General features: G+C 36.9%; 1 protein-coding gene across 2 annotated transcripts; it reads left to right on the top strand.

Moving 5' to 3' along the window:
- Positions 1-9,202: 9,202 nt before the first annotated feature.
- On the top strand, positions 9,203-16,956 carry LOC107767755 (putative late blight resistance protein homolog R1B-16). 2 transcript variants are annotated; one of them, XM_075249084.1, is made up of 7 exons: positions 9,203-9,333; positions 9,458-9,519; positions 10,123-10,341; positions 10,826-11,107; positions 11,953-15,432; positions 15,510-15,907; positions 16,023-16,956. In XM_075249084.1, the coding sequence occupies exons 2-5, from the start codon at positions 9,469-9,471 to the stop codon at positions 15,406-15,408; spliced, it is 4,008 nt and encodes a 1,335-aa protein (XP_075105185.1). In that variant the 5' UTR covers positions 9,203-9,333; positions 9,458-9,468; the 3' UTR covers positions 15,409-15,432; positions 15,510-15,907; positions 16,023-16,956. The 2 variants fall into 2 exon arrangements, with proteins under 2 accessions (XP_075105185.1, XP_075105186.1); XM_075249085.1 differs by having other exon boundaries at positions 9,224-9,333; positions 9,441-9,519.
- Positions 16,957-20,378: the final 3,422 nt, after the last annotated feature.

Raw genomic sequence — 20,378 nt, 5'->3', positions numbered from 1 at the left:
CCCATAATACCATTAAGAATATTTGGCGTAATTAGGGATGCATTCGCGTAACCTAATTATATTTTTTAAAAGCAATTCGAATTATGCGTTCGCGCAACTTCGAGTGAACATATTAATAAAAGGGATTTCTCCGAGGAAATCAAAATAATTTCATATAGCCCGAGATGTGCAATTCATTGTTTAAATACAAGGGTGACGATGTTCTTAATTTTATTTTAAATTTTGAACATATGAGTTTTAACAAAAAATATAATATGGTCAATTTTATTGTGTACACGTATGCGTGGCACGATCCCCTGTAATTATAAAAGGTATATAATACGAATATACGTACGCATAATTCGTTTATATAATTGTAAACAATAAATAAAAGCGGTCGTAAAATCATGCAATAAAAACGTATTTAGTAAAATCAAGATAATTAAGCCAATAATAAAAACAGTTGAGCGACCGTGCTAGAACCACGGAATTCGGAAATGCCTAACACCTTCTTCCGGATTAACAGAATTCTTTACTCAGGATTTCTGGTTCGCAGAATAACAAACAGAGTCATATTCTCCTCGATTCAGGGATTAAAACTGGTGACTTGGGACGCCTTAAAATTCCCAGGTGGCGACTCTGAAATAATTAAATAAATCCCGTTTCGACTGTCCTTCAATTGGAGAAAACTCCCTAAGCGCCCCGCGGGTGCGGAAAAAGGAGGTGCGACAAGGCCCCTTGTCAGACCCTTGACCACTTCTCTACGATAGAACCATCTCAACTCTCTTGGCCACATTGGCCACCTCCTGAAAAGAAATCTCACTCCCCGTCTCCTTAGCCATCTGAAGTCGAATAGGCTAGATGAGCCTCTCAATGAACTTTCTCACTCTCTCTCTCTCTCTCTCTCTCAGTGGGGAGTATAAGTAGAGCATGACGGGCCAAATGATAAACCTGGTCTCGTACTAAGTAACAATCATAGAACCCTGTTGGAGATGCTCAAACTGCCTCCGATAGATCTCTCTCTGAGTGACAGGAAGAAACTTTTCCAGAAACAGCTGAAAAAACTGCTCCCAAGTCAAAGCTGGTGACCCAACTGGTCTGGCCAAACAATAATCCCTCCACCAAGTCTTGGCGGATCCAGATAAGTGAAAAGTAGCAAAGTTGACCGCATTGGTCTCCACTATCCCCATGTTCTTGAGAACCTTATGATAGATGTCTAAATAATCCTGGGGATCCTCAGAAGATGCACCGCTGAAAGTGGTAGTAAAGAGCTTGGTGAACCTATCCAATCTCCACAAGTCATCGGCAAACATAGATGCTCCATCACCGGTCTGAGCTACCACACCCGGCTGAACTGCTCCAACTAGATGAGCTGCTGGAGTCTGAAACTGGGGAGTCATCTACTCTAGAGTGCGAGTAGCAGGAGTCTGGGCTCTTCCTCTAGCCTGAGAGACGACTGGTGCTATAGGAAGCAAGCCTGCCCGGGTGACACTCTCCATAAGGCCCATTAGACGGACCAGAGCATCTTGGAGTACTGGGGTAGCAATGAACCCCTCTAGGACCTGAGTTGGGCCCACCGGAACTGCCTGGGCCGAAACCTCATCATCAAACTCAACTTGAGGCTCCGCCGCTAGTGCTGCTGCTCTGGGCTGTGCTCTACTCCTACCTCGGCCTCTAGCACGGCCTCGGCCGCAGCCTCGCCCTTGCCCTCTGCCCCTCATGGGAGCTGCTACTGGGGGCTCGGGCTACTGATCAGTGGATGAGGAAGCGTGTGTTCTCGCCATCTACGAAAGAACAGAGTAGAAAATTAATTAGCATTGAGAAACCAAATTGCACGATAGGAAAGAATAGATGTGAAATTTTTTTGTAGCCTCTAGGGGATAAATACAGATGTCTCCATACCGATCCCTCAGACTCTATAAGCTTGTCCGTGAATTGTGAGACCTATGTAACCTAGAGCTCTGATACCAACTTGTCACGACCCGAATTTTCTGCCCTCGGGAGTCGTGATGACGCCTACTAGTGAAAGCTAGGCAAGCCAACCGTTTGAACAAATTACCTTTTTCCCATTTTAATCCTTTAGCAATTATGAACCAACAGTTTATAAACATCAGAATTTAAACAAGCGGAAGAAACAAATAAAATCATTTAAATATTTCCAATTCAATTTGTTAAACAAAGACTACCCAGAACTAGTGTCACAACTTCACAGATGGTCTAGGAATACTACAAACAAGGTCTGAAAAATAAATGCAACACTGTTTCTGAAATATGTAAATAAACAGGATGAAAGGGGTAGAGGGAGACGCCAGGGCCTGCGAACGCCTACAGGACTACCTTGAATCTCCGTATGGACTGAAGGCAGCCACCCATGCTAAGGTCCAAAAGTTGTTGTGCCAGAATCTGCACACAGTGTAGAGTGTAGTATTAGCACAACCGACCCCATGTGCTGGTAAGTGCCTAGCCTAACCTCGGCAAAGTATTGACGAGGCTAGGACCAGACTGCCAAATAAACATGTGCAGTTAAATCATATATAGCGGAAAATAAAAGCAGGAATATACAGTTAAGGATGGGAGGGGGAAACATGCTGCGGGGAAACATGAAATGGTAATAGAAGGACAGCAGGTAAGTATAAGGATCACCATAACTTAATCATCAACAAGAATCGGGAATCAAACAAGTGAACGGCATCACCCTTCGTGCTTTTACTCTCGTCCTCGCCATAAGAATCAATATAATCTGCACGGCATCACTCTTCGTGCTTTTACTCTCATCCTCACCATAAAAATCAATATAATCAGCACGGAATTGTACATCGTTCTGCACGGCAACACCCTTCGTGCTTTTACACTCTTCCTCACAAAATCATACACGGCATCACCCTTCGTGCTTTAACACTCTCTCACCAAAATAATACACGGCATTACCCTTCGTGCTTTAACACTCTTCCTCACCCAAACAACAATCACAAACAATAAGGGCAAGGAAATAAATAAAATCTCGGCAAGGGAACAATAGTTCAACAATCAAATCCCGGCGGGAACAATACAAGATTCCTCCTCTTTTTCACATTTACTTTACAACTCACTTCACAACTTGAGCTAATGCTCTATAAGGTTCAATTGCCAATTATACTTCCACAATTCATTATACAACTTGAGCCAACGCTCTTCAATACTCAAATACCACTATTACTTCCACATACTTTACTCGACAATAGAAATCATCACAACAGGCATGAACAATACAAACAGAGTCATGATAATCACAATATAAGACTCACGAGCATGCTTGACACCAACGTATAGATACTCGTCACCATACCTATTCGTCGTACTCAACAAATAACACAAGCAAATAGGACACAACTCCTAATCCCTCAAGCTAAGGTTAGACCAAACACTTACCTCGATGTCACGAACACAATTCAAGTCTCAACTATCGCTTTACTTCTTGATTCCACCACCAATTCGCTCGTATCTAGCCACAAGTTACTTAATTATATCAATAAATGCTAAATGAATCAATTCCAATGCATGAAAATAGATTTTCTAAAAAATTTCTCAAAAAGTCAAAAATCGCCCTGGGCCCACATGGTCAAAACATGAGGTTCAAACCAAAACCCGATTACCCATTCCCCCACGAATCCAAATATATAATTTGTTTTGAAATCGAACCTTAAATCGAGTTCCAAATTCCCAAAATTTGAAAAACCTAGGTTCTACCCAAAACACCCAATTTCCCTCATGAAAACCTTTGATTTAGAGTTGAAATCATGAGAAAAGATGTTAAATATTAATAAAAACAAGTTAGAAATGACTTACAATCGATTTGGAAGAGTACTTGTCTTTGAAAAATCGCCCATGGTTTTGAAAGGGTTTGAAAAATGAAAGATTTTCGGCTAAGTTATGAATTTGCAGGTCGCAAATGTCGCAATTGCGAACCCTTCAGAAGTCTGCTATTGTCGCATTTGCGACTAATGATCGTAATTGTGAAGTCGCTTTTGCGATGGGATTGTCGCATTTGCGACGAGGGGAATTTCTGGGCCTCTTCGCATTTGCGAAGAAGTGATCGCAATCAGGCCGCCCAGGCCTTCTCTCGCATTTGCGATGGTCTACTCGCATTTGCGATCTTGCATTTGCGTGCCAGGATTTGCAAAGGCGAAGCCTGCGGACCTGCAACATACCAGTAAAAAAGCTGCAACATCCTAAGTTAAATCCACTCTGTGGCTTATACAAAACTCACCCGAGCTCTCCGGGATCCAAACCAAACATGCACACCAACCTAAAAATATCATACGGACTTGCTTGTGCAATCAAATCAGGAAAATAATATGTAAAACCATGAGTTAAACCTCAAAACTCATCATTTTCATCAAGAACACTTAAAGTTCATAACTCTTCAACCGGAAATCCAAATCACGTCAATTAAACTCTATTTTTCACTAAATTTCACAGTTATCATTTAAATACTATAACAAGTTTGTACCGGGTTTTGGAACCAAAATACGGGCCCGATACCAATAGTTTCAAACATTAATTCTTTTCTTTATTTCATAGATAATTCAGCAAAATAATTTCTTTGAAAAATTGATTTTCAAGGCTTGGAACCTCGAAATTCATTTCCGGGCATTCGCCCAAGTCCCATATTTTACTGCAGACCTCCTGGGATTGTCGGAACACAGATTCGGGTCTGTTTTCTCAAAATGTTGACCAAAGTCAACCATAATCAAATTTTAACTCTAGAAATTTCTATTTCTCATATTTTTACATAAAAGGCTTTCCGGATATAGATCTGGACCATGCACGCAAATCGAGGTGGGGTAAAAAGAAGGTTCTAAGGCCTCGGAACACATGATTTATTTCTAAAACAAGTGATCAGGTCATCATATAAATACAAGTGACACACTAACACTTGTTCCCACAAGTTCTCCCCTTAAACAAGACTCTCAAACCCTATATGACTACATTGTGGATGCTCCTGAATGAGAAGGAAGGATTCTCAATTTATAAAAGTCCAAACCTTTTCCTACAAGAAAAGGGACTAGCCAAATATGAGAGATTTATAATTTTCTTCCACAAGAAGAAAAATCCAATTATGGTAAATATGTTTCCCTTTCCTTCAAGATATAGAAAAATCAAATATGGTAAGAAAATCTGGACAAACACCTAACAATGTAACCAAAGGGATCACATTATTTCCAACTTTGCATCATTAGAAATTAAATTGGTGGAAATCACGAATTCACTGCTCATCTTTTTCCAATTCTTAAGGGATAGGAACACACACAATAGAAAAGCTAACAAAAATGTTGGCCTGAGTCAATTTGTTTTGATGACTGACAAAGAAACACACGCATGAACCAGGTCCATACACAGTGTACACAGCCACAGACAGATTCGAGCACAAGGCATGCACGTGAAAGAGATAAGCATAAGTGGTTATGCTGAATATCTCCTGAACGAAAAGGTTGCATATTCGATAAGGAGCAGGACTCCTTACGTGAAGAGAACTCTATCCAAGATAAGGGAAAAAGTTAGAAGTTGAAGAAAACTAGAATTCTTCCATCAAGGAAGAGTATAGCATTAGAACTCTAGTTAATCCTATTCAACTAACTATATAAATATTAGTCTGTTCTCTTTTACAGGTAATGCACAAACGCAGAAGTTAAGCAAGAGTTGAGAGCAAAATAGCAAGGCATGTTGCAAGCAATTCCTGTGTGATTCAAGTGTGTAAACCTTAAGCTACGTGAACCCGGTAGAAGAACCAGTTGCAAGTGTCTGTCTTTTATTCTAGTTTCATTGTAGTAGGGGTTTTGAGTTGTACCTTTCAGCTTTATCTAGAAGCATTTGTACTAGGTACTTTGAGTTGTAGTATTCAAGTTAGAGTTAACTTGATGTTATCGCAATAGTTTGAGGTTGGTTGCCCACAAAGGGTTAGAGGTAATCTTTAGGTTTACAAGAGTTCTGTAAACGCTGTTTTTGACTCAATAATTTAGTGAAGTGTTAGAAAAAAATCTACTGAGTAGTAGGTCATGATTTTTTCACTTTTTGAGCCGGGTGTTTTTCCCATAAAAATTATTTTGTTCTTTACTTTCTGTATTTATTATTCCGCGACAGTAGTATAAGGAACGCATAGAAAAACCAAGTCCTTCTATAATCCAGTGCACGTGAAAATTAAACACCACACAAATCACCTCATTCTTATATGGTATTGAAGTATAAAACATCAAAAAATGAATATAACTTTTCTCACTTCTAGAGTAAAGAAAATTGGTTCCACCACATCCACGAAGTATTGCAACAAAAAGGAGGAATATATAGTTTGTTTTAGAAAAGGGAGGATTATAGTCACAAAATGCAGGATGCTTTGTGCATCGGGCTACCCTTTATTTCATTCATCATATCATCAACGGTTGAAAATATCATTTGGAATTTTTGCATTTTAATTCACCCTTTATTTCTTTCTTAGTTTGTTGCTTTCTACAATGTTTTTTTACTCGAATGGGTCACATATTTTTGCTAGTTGGTATCAATGTTACGTTGTTATCAATATGTTTCTCCCTGTATTTCAGTTTATGTGAATCTATTTCCTTTTTGGTCCGTTCCAAAAAGAATGAACCCTTTCTAAATTTGGTAACAATTTAGCTTAAAGTTACAACTCTACCCTTAATGAGAAGCTTTTATAATCACATAAATACTCCGGGCCCCATTGGACTTGTTTAGGACCACAAATTTCAAAAGTCTTCATTTCTTCTTAAACTCCGTGCCCAGTCAAACAAGTTCACATAAATTGGAACGGAGGGAGTATTCTTTTTCTTTATTTTTTCCTACTATTTCTTTGTATTTACACTGATAATTTTCAACACTCTCACACTTGCAATTTCTTTTCCTCTTTAATATGAGGTCAACGCTATTTCTTGCTAAGCGTTACACTTGAATCGGCAGTGCCCTTAGTGTTGCTCAACCGCCCGACTCAAGAATCGCACTAAGTTGAGATGAGACTAGTTCTGATACATTCGATCACGAACTCTAAAAATTGCACTTCCAACTATGAATGAAAGAGTAAATGTATAATTAATAGTGCTCACTTCTAAACAAAGTTAAAGAAACTAGAGGAAATTACACTAACTACCCACTAAACCTAAAATAATAACCCGATTTTACCCATTTCAATAATAATTACTATACCTACCTAACCCAACCAAAATAATTACCCGTTCACCCATTTCTCAATTGCCTTACTAACCTCTCTCCTCTTTAAAGCTTCCCTTTCCCCTTTCCCTTCTTCCCGTTTCTTCTTCCAGCAACAAAATGCTATCTCCGTCTTACATATCTCATGTTTTCTCGTAGTGTTTGTCTTTGTTTGAGTCACTGCCCAATTTTTTATTGTGATTTTGATGAGTGAGATTTGATATGGTTTAATGATAAGCTAAATAACTAATATCTTTTGAGAAGTTCATAGTGATTTATTGTAAGAAAAATTAGATCAACCACTGAAAGACCTTGAAACTTGAAAATCATAAATTGCATTTATCGAGTTTGTAATTGTTTGATTAGATTTTGAGTGGCATGTGATTAAAATATCGATTGGCAACTGTAACTAAATGTTGAGTCAATTTGGTCGAGATTTGGAGTAATTTTTTGAATTTTGAGTCGAAATTGAGTTGACGTAGCAAAAAAGACAATTTATATATTGTTGCTAAATTTTTAGCCAATTTGCTAGATTTTTAAAATTTGGGTTGTTATTGAGTTGATGTGTAGATTATACTTTTGATGCTGGTTTTTGGAGATTTATTGTACAAAAATTTAAATCCACCATTGAATGTCCTTGAAGTTTGAAACTCATAACTTGGTTTGTTTGAGTTTTTAATTGTTTTGATCCGATCTTGTACGGGTTTGTTTGGAAAGTTGATTGGAGCTAGGTTGTAGTTAAAGTTTTAGTCAATTTGGTGGAGATTTTATCGTAGATTTTAGAAATTTGGGTTGAAATATAGTTGAACCAGAGAAGCAGACAAATTTGTATTGTATAGTTGTATACTATATTGGTATCATATGATAGTTGAATTATTTTTTAGTTGTATTAGTTGTATTTAATTGGTACAATATTTGATTTTCTTTTAATAATAGTAATATAGTACAATATCTTGAAATACTTTATTATATTAATATGTGGTACACGATTTTTTTATTTTTTTCTTTATGCATGTGTGTTATGTAATAGTAGTATAGTCACATAGTTGCCGGAAATTAACCAGTAAAATTGTATATCATGTTGGTATAGTTATAAGTCATATTGGTATCATATGGTAGTTTGAACATTGTTTTGGTTGTTTTAGCTGCATTTTAAGTGAATTCTATTATGAAATTATTTATATGAACATGATTTGCAGTGCTGAAATTTTTGTATGACGATGGACATAAATTATGTGTATTATGTAATAGTTTTATAATTATAGGCAATTGTTGGAACGACCCCATACAACTATATACCATGTTAGTATATGGAGTGAGCAAGTTATTTTGCGAATATTTAGCTTGTAACATGAGTATGTAATTTTCTCATACTTTTATTGTGTCCTTTAATATTTTGGTACAGTAGTATAGTTGTAGGTAGTTGTAGCAATATTCAAGAGCAATCATATGCTCTGTTGGTATACATATATACTATACTGGTATCATATGTTAGTTAATATTTTTTTGATTGTATTAGCTACATTTAATTGGTACACAATTTGATTTTTCTTTAGTAATAATATATAAAAAAAATAGTGAAAACAGTAAATGAAATTAGATTATGAAGAGAAAAAGAATATAAAAAAAGAAATTAAATGAAATTAGAAAAGGAAAAAAAGAAAAAAAGAAAAAAATAAGAAGAAAACGAGAAAAAAGAAAAGGAGAAAAGAAAAAAAAAGAAAAAAGAAAAAAGAAAAGAAAAGAAGCATAGAAATAAAAAAGAGTTGGAGAATAAAGAAAAAAATCCCCACAAAACCTATATAAAGAAAAAAATCCCCACAAAACCTACTATGGGTAGGAAATATAATTAGTTTATGAGTAGGAAAACAAATGGGTAAACAAGGGTAAATGGTTTTGTTTTCGTGGGCAATTGTGTCAAAACCCCAAAAAACTAAGCCTATTTCAAATTTGGCGTCCAACCTTTTGTCATTTTCTACCTAACATCAATGATCTGACCTTCAGCCGAATATTTTCAACTTCTTATCTCAAGTAGTTGGTTTGTTGAAAAGCGGAGAATTCATACATTATACATACACAACAACTGAAAGAAGCAACCATTTCATACTCTCTGTTGCCATATATCTCACAGATTTTTCATCTTCAACATCAATTAAAAAGGTTAGTCAACCATGATCGAAACCATTCTATGACTATTTTGTGCTTCTTTCTTCAGATCCTTTGTATTCTTGCTCCTTCTTCTTCTTCTTCTTCTTTCTCCTGATTAGGTTTTATGTATATGAAGGAATTACAATCATGGAAAGAGGAAAAGGAGAAAGCGAGAAAGGGAAAGCAATCAAATTATCGGTATATTGTCATGTCATACAATATGTATACTCATATTTATTATAACTAATGTTGATTTTGGATGATTATCCAACTAATCCTCAAAATACAATATGTATGTATAATTTTAATATATATAAAAAGGAAGGGACACAACATGTCATACAATATGAATAGTCAGATGTAACTTTTATAGATGAAAAATTAGTTTAAATGTTTGTCATGTTCTTTTTATTTATGGACTAATTTATACAATGATCACTTAATAACTCACTGGCAATTTTTTGTGACCATAGCATAAAATTAACTAGTTTTGTGATTATTTCCTCCTTTGTTTAATCACCTCTACTTCCTTTACTTCACATCATACTTACACACAAGCACGCTTCCCTTTCTTAAAACTAATGACTTATGTTACTCTTCTAACTCCTTATACAGAATAAATAACTTTAAATAGAATGATCATAAGAAATATTAAGAGAAAGGGATTAAAAAAAAAAAACAAAGCAAATCGCCAGCAATGGTACCTTGCCTTCTCTTCTATTACATGACTGTATATATATTCATTCTATTTTTCTTTTTCACTGCAAATAATGGAGCCATTGATTTGTTATGTATGTGAAGGGAAATCAAGTGAGTTACGATCAAGAGGACTCAATATTGTTGGAGCCATGGGGAGGCACTGGTGGATCAGAATGGAATTACATGCTGAAAAGTCCTATTAAAGAAATATTGATTGCTCATGGAGATGTTATAGACTCCATCATGTTCAGAACCATTACTGAACAAGGTACTACCATCGACTCACCAAAGTTTGGTGGGGATGGAGGTCGAAGAGACAAGGTAAGTCCAAAAAGATTGTGGCCGAACAGACAACGTTCTTCTCAAGTTAAATTTGTGTCATGCCGTAGCAATGAGCTTAAATTATGTTTAAAAAAATTAATTATTAAGATAATTAAACCAGATATAGCAGGTTATTCATTTGTCTTACAACTTTCAAGTTACCTTATCAGGCTCTTGATACGAAAAACCACGTTATATGTCAGCTTAATATGATAGTGTAGCAACTTTTTGCATTTCCAGTGAACATAGCGTAAAATCTATAGTTATATAAGCATCTTTCAAGTCAAAGATATGAATGCACATATTGCTTCATATTTAAGTTTTCCGCTTCTTTTGCATTGAGAGGATTCAACTAAGTGTCCGAATTTGCTTTAGGTCACAGTTTTTGAATCCTAATATGACATTCTTGCACTTTTCTAAATTCTTGTCAAAATTCCCAACTTTGCTACTTATTTAACCGATATGTGATTTGCAATAATCTCAGGTTGTTGTTGAGGCAACTCCATTGGAATATTTAACAGGCATCAAAGGGACATTTGGACGTTTTTATGGCCATTCGGTTATAAAATCTCTATGTTTTATAACTAATGCAAAGAATTATGGACCATTTGGGTCTGAGGCTGGTGGAACCCCATTTTCTCTTGTGATGAAAGAAGGTGTAGCTATTGTGGGATTTCACGGGCGGTCTGGGTTGTACCTTGATGCTATTGGTGTTTATTTGCAGAAACTTGCTCCTCCCACTTCAGCAAAGGAATATATGGTTGAAGTATGTTGTTATTATTCCCTCCTTCACTTAATCACCTCTACTTCTGTTTCTTCACCTTATACTTCAGCGAATGAACCTGAAGCTAAAAAAAAGAATTGACGTAAATGAACTTATGGTTGAAGAAATTGAAATCCATGACGTCTATACTATTTTTTCTCTTAATAGCAGGAATCGGATAAATGTTGTTTCTTATTTGTTTTATTTTTTCTTTCCGATAAATTGTGACTTTATATACTAAACTAACAGATGCAAGGCATGTGTCTGCACATAAATTTCTTTTACTTAATAGATATTCTTACGATATTAAATCACTTAACCATTATAAGTTAGTATTTTTTGGTATAAATACCGAGTACAAGCAAGTTTTTTCTACCAGAGACATGTGCATTCACTATTTTATAAACAAAGAATATGAACTTGTTGATAGAATTATAAACTTCTTGTTGTAAGAACAAAGAAAAAAATAACTAAACATTATAAATCTTATCAATCATGGTTAGTTATGATTTTCAAGAGCTTGTGTTTATATATTTGACAGTTACCTCTATTCATGTCTTCCTCGGAATGGTTAGAAAAAATCTTCCAAAATCATACATCCTCCTTTTTAGTGCATAATCTAGTAAATAGAAGAGGGGGGAAAACACTAGCTGAACATATTCTTTTAATGCAGTTGAACATATGCATAGTATGATATTAAACCATTTTCTTGACATGCTTATTTTGGATATATAACCAGTTGCTCAAACTCTAAGAACATAATATATAGAGAATTAATTGTCTTTCTTCATGCGAATTTGATATAATATTTTGTCTTTTGGCATGTGTCATTTTCTACTCTTCGCAAGGACACTCTCAATGTTCTGGATTTCATAGAGAGCTTAAAGAATGAAGAAAATCAAAAAGTTGTTGACGTAGATCTATCTGAAAAAATGAAATTGGAGCTGGACTTCCTCCTCTTGAATCTCCATCATCTTTCCAAGTATCGTGCTGAACAACTTTCTACATTCATGACCGAATATGAGATTCTTCAGAATGTTTGCAGCAATATAAGAGATTTCCACGAGTTGATAGTGAATGGTTGCATTGGGCATGAGATTGTTAAATATGTCTTACCTCAGGTTCAATTAATGGCTAAGAGAGTGGGACTCTTCCTATGGCATAATCAAATTAGTGGACACTCTCGATCCTTCAAGCTAGCACATCCATTCTTGGAGATTATTCCAACTCAGTTGGAGGTTATGCACATATGTTTTACAAATTTGAAAGCTTCAACGTCATCAGAAGTTGGACGCTTTATTAAGAAGCTCTTGGAAACCTCTCCAGACATTCTTGGAGGATATTTGATTCATCTACAAGACCGCATGGTAAATGTTATTACCGCTAGCACTTCAGGGGATCGAAACATTTATGTCATGATAGAGTTCCTATTAATCGTTCTTACTGATATGCCCAAGGAGTTTGTTCATGATGACAAATTGTTTGATCTCTTGTCACATGTTGGAAAACTTATTAGGGAGGTATCAACTCTTGTTCGCGACTTAGAAGAGAATTCAAGAAATAAAGAAAGTACCAATGGAAAAAACCATGCAACTTCGGACTTGATGGAAAATATTGAACTCCTGAAAGGAGATCTCAAACATGTTTACTTAAAAGTCCCAGACTCGTCTCAACTATGCTTCCCCATGAATGATGGATCACTCTTCATGCATCTTCTACTTAGACACTTAAATGATTTGCTTAATTCCAATGCTTATTCAGTTTCTTTGATAAAGAAAGAAATTGGACTGGTGAAAGAAGATCTAGAATTCATAAGATCTATCTTCATGCATGTTGAACAAGAATTATATAAAGATCTCTGGGCACGTGTTTTGGATTTGGCATATGAAGCAAAATATGTCATTGATTCAATTATTGTACGAGATAATGGTCTATTACACCTTATTTTCTTACTTCCCTTTGCCATAGAAAAGATCAATATTATCAAAGAAGAAGTCTCCAACTTACTTAAGAAGATTCCCAAGAACATGAGCCTCATTGTTTTAAACTCTCCCAACAAGCCAGTTGAAAGCAAGTCATCATCAGCTGAGCAAATAATCGTAGGTTTCAAAGAAGAGACAGATTGGATAATTAGGAATCTCACCAGTGGACCAAAAATGCTAGATGTTATTTCAATTACTGGCATGCCGGGTTCGGGTAAAACTACATTGGCTTACAAAGTATATAATGATAAGTCAGTTTCTAGTTATTTTGACATCCGTGCATGGTGTACAGTCGATCAAAAATATGACGAGAAGAAGTTGTTGGAGAACATTTTTATTCAAGTTACTAGCTCAGCTTCAAAATTCAGTGAGAATATTAATGTTGCTGATGAGCTACGGAAACATCTGTTTGGAAAGAGGTACCTTATAGTCTTGGATGATTTGTGGGATACTGCAGCATGGGATGAGCTGATGAGACCTTTTCCTGAAGTTGAGAAAGGAAGTCGAATTATTTTGACGACTCGAGAAAAGAAAGTTGCTTTGTATGCACAACGCCACAGTAATCCTCTTAATCTTCGATCGCTAAGACAAGAAGAAAGTTTGGAGTTATTACAGAAAAGGATCTTTGGAAAGGAAAGTTTCCCGGATGAACTATTGGATGTTGGCGATGAAATAGTCCAAAATTGTAAAGGGCTTCCTTTGGTGGTTGATTTGATCGCTGGAGTAATTGCGGGGAAGGAAAAGAAAAGGAATGTGTGGGTTGAAGTTCGAAATAATTTGCATTCCTTCATTTTCCAGAATGAAGTGGACGTGATGAAGGTTATAGCATTAAGTTATGACCTTTTACCAGATACCCTAAAGCCATGCTTGCTTTACCTTGCAAGTTATCCGAAGGACAAAGCAATTCTAGTCGAATCTTTGAAAGTTTTATGGCCTGCCGAAGGATTTTTGGAACAGAGAGAGATGAAGAGTGTAGAAGAAGTGGTGGAGGTTTATCTGGATAATTTAGTTTCCAGTAGCTTGGTAATTTCTTTCAATGAGATAGGTAAATACTGGACTTGTCAAATTCATGATCTTGTGCATGACTTTTGTTTGATAAAAGCAAGAGAGGAAAAGTTGTTTGACTGGATACGTTCTAGTGCTCTATCGTCAACTTCTTCCGATTTGATGCCACATCAGATGACCATTTATTATGATAAGGGGCATTTTGGGCATAGCAATTTTTTTCTATTCGATTCAAAAAAGAAAAGGCATTCTGGTAAACACCTTTATTCTTTGATTATAAATGGACAAAAGCTGGACAATAGTCTTTATGATATATGTCACCTAAGAAACTTGAGGCTCCTTAGAGTGTTGCTCCTGCATGACTCTTTTATCAAGGTAAATGATTCTTTGCTAAATGAGATATGCACGTTGGTTCACTTGAGGTTCTTGCAGATTAACACAGAAGTTAAATTTCTGCCTTTGTCTTTTTCAAACCTCTGGAATCTGGAAACTCTGTCGGTGAATAACGATGGACCGGCCTTGGTACTACTACCAACAATTTGGAATTTGGTAAAGTTGCGAACGGTGGTCATAGATAATTGTTCTTTCTTTGATTTGGATACAGATGAACTGATATTGGTAGCAGAGGACTCTAAGTTAGAGAACTTAAGAATATTAGGGGGACTCAAGCTTTCCTATTCCATAGACACAGAGGATATTTTCAAAAGCTTTCCCAATCTTCAACGGCTTAAATTTAATCTCAAGGAGTCATGGGATTCTTCAACAGAACAATACTGGTTCCCGAAATTGGACTTCCTAAATGAACTGGAATTCCTCAAAGTAAAGTTTGAAAGTTCAAATACAAATGATATTGCGCTCTCTGTAGCAGCAACTCGGCTGTGGGATTTTCACTTCCCTTCTAGTTTGAAACTATTGAGTTTTCTTGAGTTTCCTCTGACATCTGATTCACTATCAACAATAGCAAGACTGCCCAACCTTGAAGAGTTGTACCTTGTAGCCGCAATCATCGAGGGGGAAGAATGGAATATGGGGGAGGAAGACACCTTCCAGAAACTCAAATTTTTGACATTGCAGCGAGTGAGTCTTGTTAAGTGGGAGGTTAGAGAGGAATCCTTTCATGTGCTTGAGAAATTACAACTATGGGAATGTCGAAAGCTTGACGAGATTCCGCAGAGTTTTGGGGATCTTGTTTCATTGAAAATTATCGATCTGTGGAGAAGCCCTCAACTTGAAGATTCCGCTCGGGAGATTAAGCAATATGCTGAAGATATGATGGGAAAAGACATGATTCAGGTCCTTGTTCGGAATGAGTCTTGAACACTCTTACCCTGGGAAAAATATGTGAGTATAGATGAATTTATTACCTCCTTTATTTCATTTTATGTGGCGGACATTGACTCATATAATTTTCTTTGCAGAGAGCATGTAAGGAATACATCCAGCTTTTGAGGCTAAAGATGAATCCTCAGACATCTATTGCATTCTCCTTGTTATTTCACTCCTTTTCTTTACTCTGTTGTCTGGTGAATAAGTGATGGATTTGTATTGATATCAATTATTACTATAGGACTTTTGTCTACTTTCCCCACTTTTTCTTCATTTTGTATGCTTATAGTAAAAAAACAGGTACTCTAGTTACGTAATCCTAGATTTGTTCTTTCAAATTGTTGCTTTTGTGTATCAAGTCCACTGACATACATGGGATTTCTGGCTCTCCGCAATAATGGGATAATATTCACTCAGATATTGATTACAAGGGCATGAGAATAATGCTTTAGGAAGTGGATTTGGATGATAGCAAGAAGTGAAACTAAAGGTGGGCAACCTCTGCACTATTTGAAAGTTATCTTATATCTCTGCTTTTTATGTATCTTTCAAGAAATACCGTCACAATCAGTTCATCGACGCATAGAGTTTTAATTGTGATGCAGGCTTGTGGAATTCACGTGCACCAAGAATCATGCCATCGACGCATTTGGAGTTGAGGATGCTGTATCTTTGATCAAGATGTCTCAATAGGTGCTGATGTACAATATTTGGCCTCATGTGCAACAGTAAGTGTTAATAAAAACCCTCTTGTGCCTATTAATACATCAATGCAGGATATCCCATCGCAAACTTCAGACAAATTGGTGCAAGAAAAATGTACTAATCCTAAGTTGAGTGGGAAAGATGCAGTATTTCAGTCAAATTTGAGTACTACTACTGGTAGTTGTGACAATACAAGGGAAGCTGAAAATTTTAATCGAAATGTGCAAGAGCCACTAAGCTATCACCTCACAATGCCTTGATTGTTGTTCCACAGCGCGACTCAACTGCCACACTAGTTTTATTGATGCTAAGCTTTGATAGCACTCTGTCACAGACTCACCAACTTTGTCTGACAAAGCTAACTCATGATGTGAAAAGTCGTGAACTGCTTGTAAACTGCCCAGAAATCTCTCTCCAATGTAGGCTACACCGGCATTCAACTTGAGTTGAAACCATGTTTTCTTGTTGGAAGTCACATTATGCAGTCCGATTATCTCAAGTCTTATGCCATCCCTTATCATATTTTCTGCTCCTTGCTTTATCCCGTTCAAAGATAATCCAAGATTTTACATCATCGAATGCAAAATACCACCACAACACTACGCCTTTCATGTGTGCTAGTGAGTTCAAGTGATTGTATAACCTGCAAGTGACATGCATCTATCAATGCCTCTGGTCATCATGTGCTTGAATATAGGCGAAAAAGTTATGAATGCAATACAATGTCATTCTCCTCATCTCTTCAACCAATCTTTCAAATGCTACACACTGAGTGGCTCAAATTTGTAAAGCAGAATAATGCATCTAATGTCACTTCCATTATTACTATTCAAATTTGCATTGCTTTCTACCAGCATACTAGTTGTTATGTACTGTAACTTTTACCTACTTTATAGCATGGAAAATCAATATTTTTAATATAACTTGTAAGGTCAAAGAAAGGTAATGCAATTTATTTCAGCGTGTCTAAAGATGTGTGAAAGAATGAACTATGCAAAGCACATCAAGTCCAAGCCTAGATAAAGGAAGAGATCAATAGTGCTAATCAAACCTTGATGAGTACTGTCAATGAACTCAAAGAATCATATACTCACTCCGTTTCAATTTATGTAAACCTATTTGACTGAGCACATAGTTTAAGAAAAAAATGAAGACTTTTTGAATTTGTGGTCCAAAATAAGTCAAAAAGGGGTCCAGAGTATTTGTGTCGTTATAAAAGTTTCTCATTAATTAAGTGTAGAATTGGAAGTTTAAGCTAAATTGTTTCCAAATTTAGAAAGAGGTCATTCTTTTTAGAATGGAAAAAAAGGAAATAGATTCACAAAAATTGAAATGGAGGGAGTGACTAACAATTACGACTCAACCTCAAGCAAGTCAAGATCAACAATGAAACATGGCGCTCAATTTAAGTTCATCTTGTATCAATATAATACCAGAGAATCATATAACCAACTACCATATTGAGGATTGTGACATAGTTGATTGATTGATTGGCCTTTGCTGCACACTAAGAATTCTCCACTTGCATATCATTTTATGTGATAGTTGTCGAAGGAGTGGTAGAGGAGCCGTCAAGATGACTGAACTGATTGTGTCCACACATGAGCATGGATATTTGGGCTTTCCATGTCGCAAACTTATGGTTGTCAACAAGCTTTATCGGCAACTGTGACACATAATTGAACTGAATAATAACACTAGAGTTACAGCTAATAGAGTCAGCATTTGTCACAATGGGGGCTATTTTAAGTGTGATCCCGTGGTGGTAGTCAAAGGATCGTAAAAAAACTCGTGAGAGTCTGTCACGACCCAAAATCATGATGGTACCTAGTCCATAGGACTAGTTAAGTCTAATATATGTTGAGTTATTAATAGTTCAACCATTTAACCATTAAACATAAACCAGTAAATGCCATACTTAGCCAACAATGATCAATAGATGTACAATATCCCAAAACCGGTAGTACGAAGTCATAAGCCTTTCTAAGTGTAACCAAGAATGTCATATACATCACTGTTTGGAATAGAAGTAAATAGTAACAATGTAAAGTTCCATAAGGTGACTCCGAGGCCTGTGAGTGTAGTGGCATGTATACCTTGAAGTCTCCGCAGCAACATCTAGCTAACAACCGGCACGCTCAGAGGCACCTGAATCTGCACAAAAATGTGCAGAAGGGTAGCATGAGTACACAATAGCGCTACCTAGTAAGTATCAAGAATAACTTCAGCGAAATAGTGACGAGGTACAATCGAGACTCATACTAGATGTAATAATCTGTGCAAGTATTAATATCAAACTAACTGAGGAACGAATCAATATAAAGCTAAACATGGAAAGAATAACAATATAACTCTAGCAATGGGCAGTGAGACAACAAATAGCAACAAGGAGTAAATGGGAGATAACATAACAAAGTAATCGGAACACAATCAAAGTACCAATGAGACCAATCAAGGAAAAAAAATATCACGATCTAAGTTCTCCCTCCATGAACCGTCGTGACGACACCTAGTCTCTATAACTAGGTAAGCCTAACATTTTGTGAAAATGAGACGAAAACATGAAAAACTAACAATTTAAGGAAAATTTAATTAAAAAATTTAGATGTCGCTCAGCATATGCAATAATCACTTTTAAACTGAATATAAACGCTCCCAAAACCGCGAATATCATGAGTCGCAAGCTACAAAAGTAAATAGTTCTGCTAAACTCTTGAAACTATTAATGAAGAAAAATACAAGAAAGTCTTAATCTTAAGGAAGGGTAGATAGGGACTCCTAGGCATGCGGACGCGGCAAATATACCTCGAAGTTTCCACAGTTGTCTCGCCTCACTGGTAATGCAACTGACGTGAGGTACCGAGATCTGCACACAAAAAAACATGTGCAAGAAAGGGCATGAGTACGTGATAACTGCGATTTCTGCATGTTTTTTATACTCATTCTTACCTGAGCTTTGTGCATTTATTGTCATATAATAGTCCCAAAATGCTTACAAATGACACTTGATTGCATGTTTGAGCGACAAGATGACAAATACTAAAGATCGGCTTAAAAAAGGAGTGAAATCTGCCGAGTGTCAAGAGACAACTGAAAGGGGGGATCAAAAGGCCCTGCGCGGTCCGCACTGTTCTGTCACGCGGTCGCGCAGGAGAGTTTAGAAGCTGGGCATATCCAAGTTCAACCTGTGCGGACCGCACTGTTTTGCCACGCGGCCGCGCAGGAAAGTTCAGAGGCCATGATATTTTTAAGATAAGCTGCGCGGTCTGCGCCTCTTCTCGCGCGGTCCGCACCCAGTTCCAACGTGGTCCACGTCCCTTTTTGTGCGATCCGCACCTAAGAGAATCAGAGAAGCAATCACTCGAGACAAAAGCTCATGCGACCGCGCACCTAATCAGTGCGGTCCGCGTGGATAAAGTTTATGCGGCCGCACGTCTCTTTTGTGCGGTCCGTGCCCCCCAGTACCAGATGCAAGTAATGAAGACCTAGAGCCCTACGCGGCCACGCGTCATTTGTGTGCGGTCCGCGCCAGAACCTCAAGGGTATTTTTGTCCGGTTTTTCCTGTGAAGTATAAATAGAACATTTTACTTTTTAGCAAGTTTGGGAGGAAGGCGGTTCGAGAGTAGAGAGTAGCTGAACTCGTGTTACCCTATTATCAGCCTATTTTGGGCCATTTCTTCTAGTTTTAAAGGGGAATCAAGTAGATTAACATTGTAGTTAACTATTATGTCAATTTCATCTATTATTTCTTTTATATTTGTTACTACTATGTCTAGCTAAACCCATTAGCTAGGGTTGTGGCTCAACCCTAGTGTGGGAAATTGATGGGTGTGATTGTTTAGTGCATGAATGATGTGGGTGTTTGCTATTTGGATTAATCTTAAGTTTTCACTAAGATTTGGTGGTTGCAAACACTAAGTCTAGCTTAGTGGGTCTTGACTCTCCTTGAGAAAGAGAGTCTATGACCTCAAGATTAACTCCAACAAGGAATCGGGATGGACCCATGAGAATGGTAGTCCCAATTAACGGGTTAGACCTCGAGAGAGTAATTACCCAACTTGAACCATAAGTTGCTTGGGCAAATTAGCCTACCCGATTGGTCTCGAGAGAGTCAATTGAGCAAAATCACTCTCTCTACCGAGAGGTGTGAGAGTGGGTGTAAAAGGTGCAACGGTTATAGCATAAGCCCCATATTTGTCATTCTGGCATAAGGAATTTCTATCCGTTAGTGGACCACCTAGGTAAATGCTGCATC

This window comes from Nicotiana tabacum, chromosome 3 (assembly GCF_000715075.1).
Source record: "Nicotiana tabacum cultivar K326 chromosome 3, ASM71507v2, whole genome shotgun sequence".
Classification (NCBI taxonomy): Eukaryota; Viridiplantae; Streptophyta; class Magnoliopsida; order Solanales; family Solanaceae; genus Nicotiana; species Nicotiana tabacum.
Note: the sequence above shows the minus strand (reverse complement) of the source record. Positions and strands in the feature narration are given on the sequence as shown.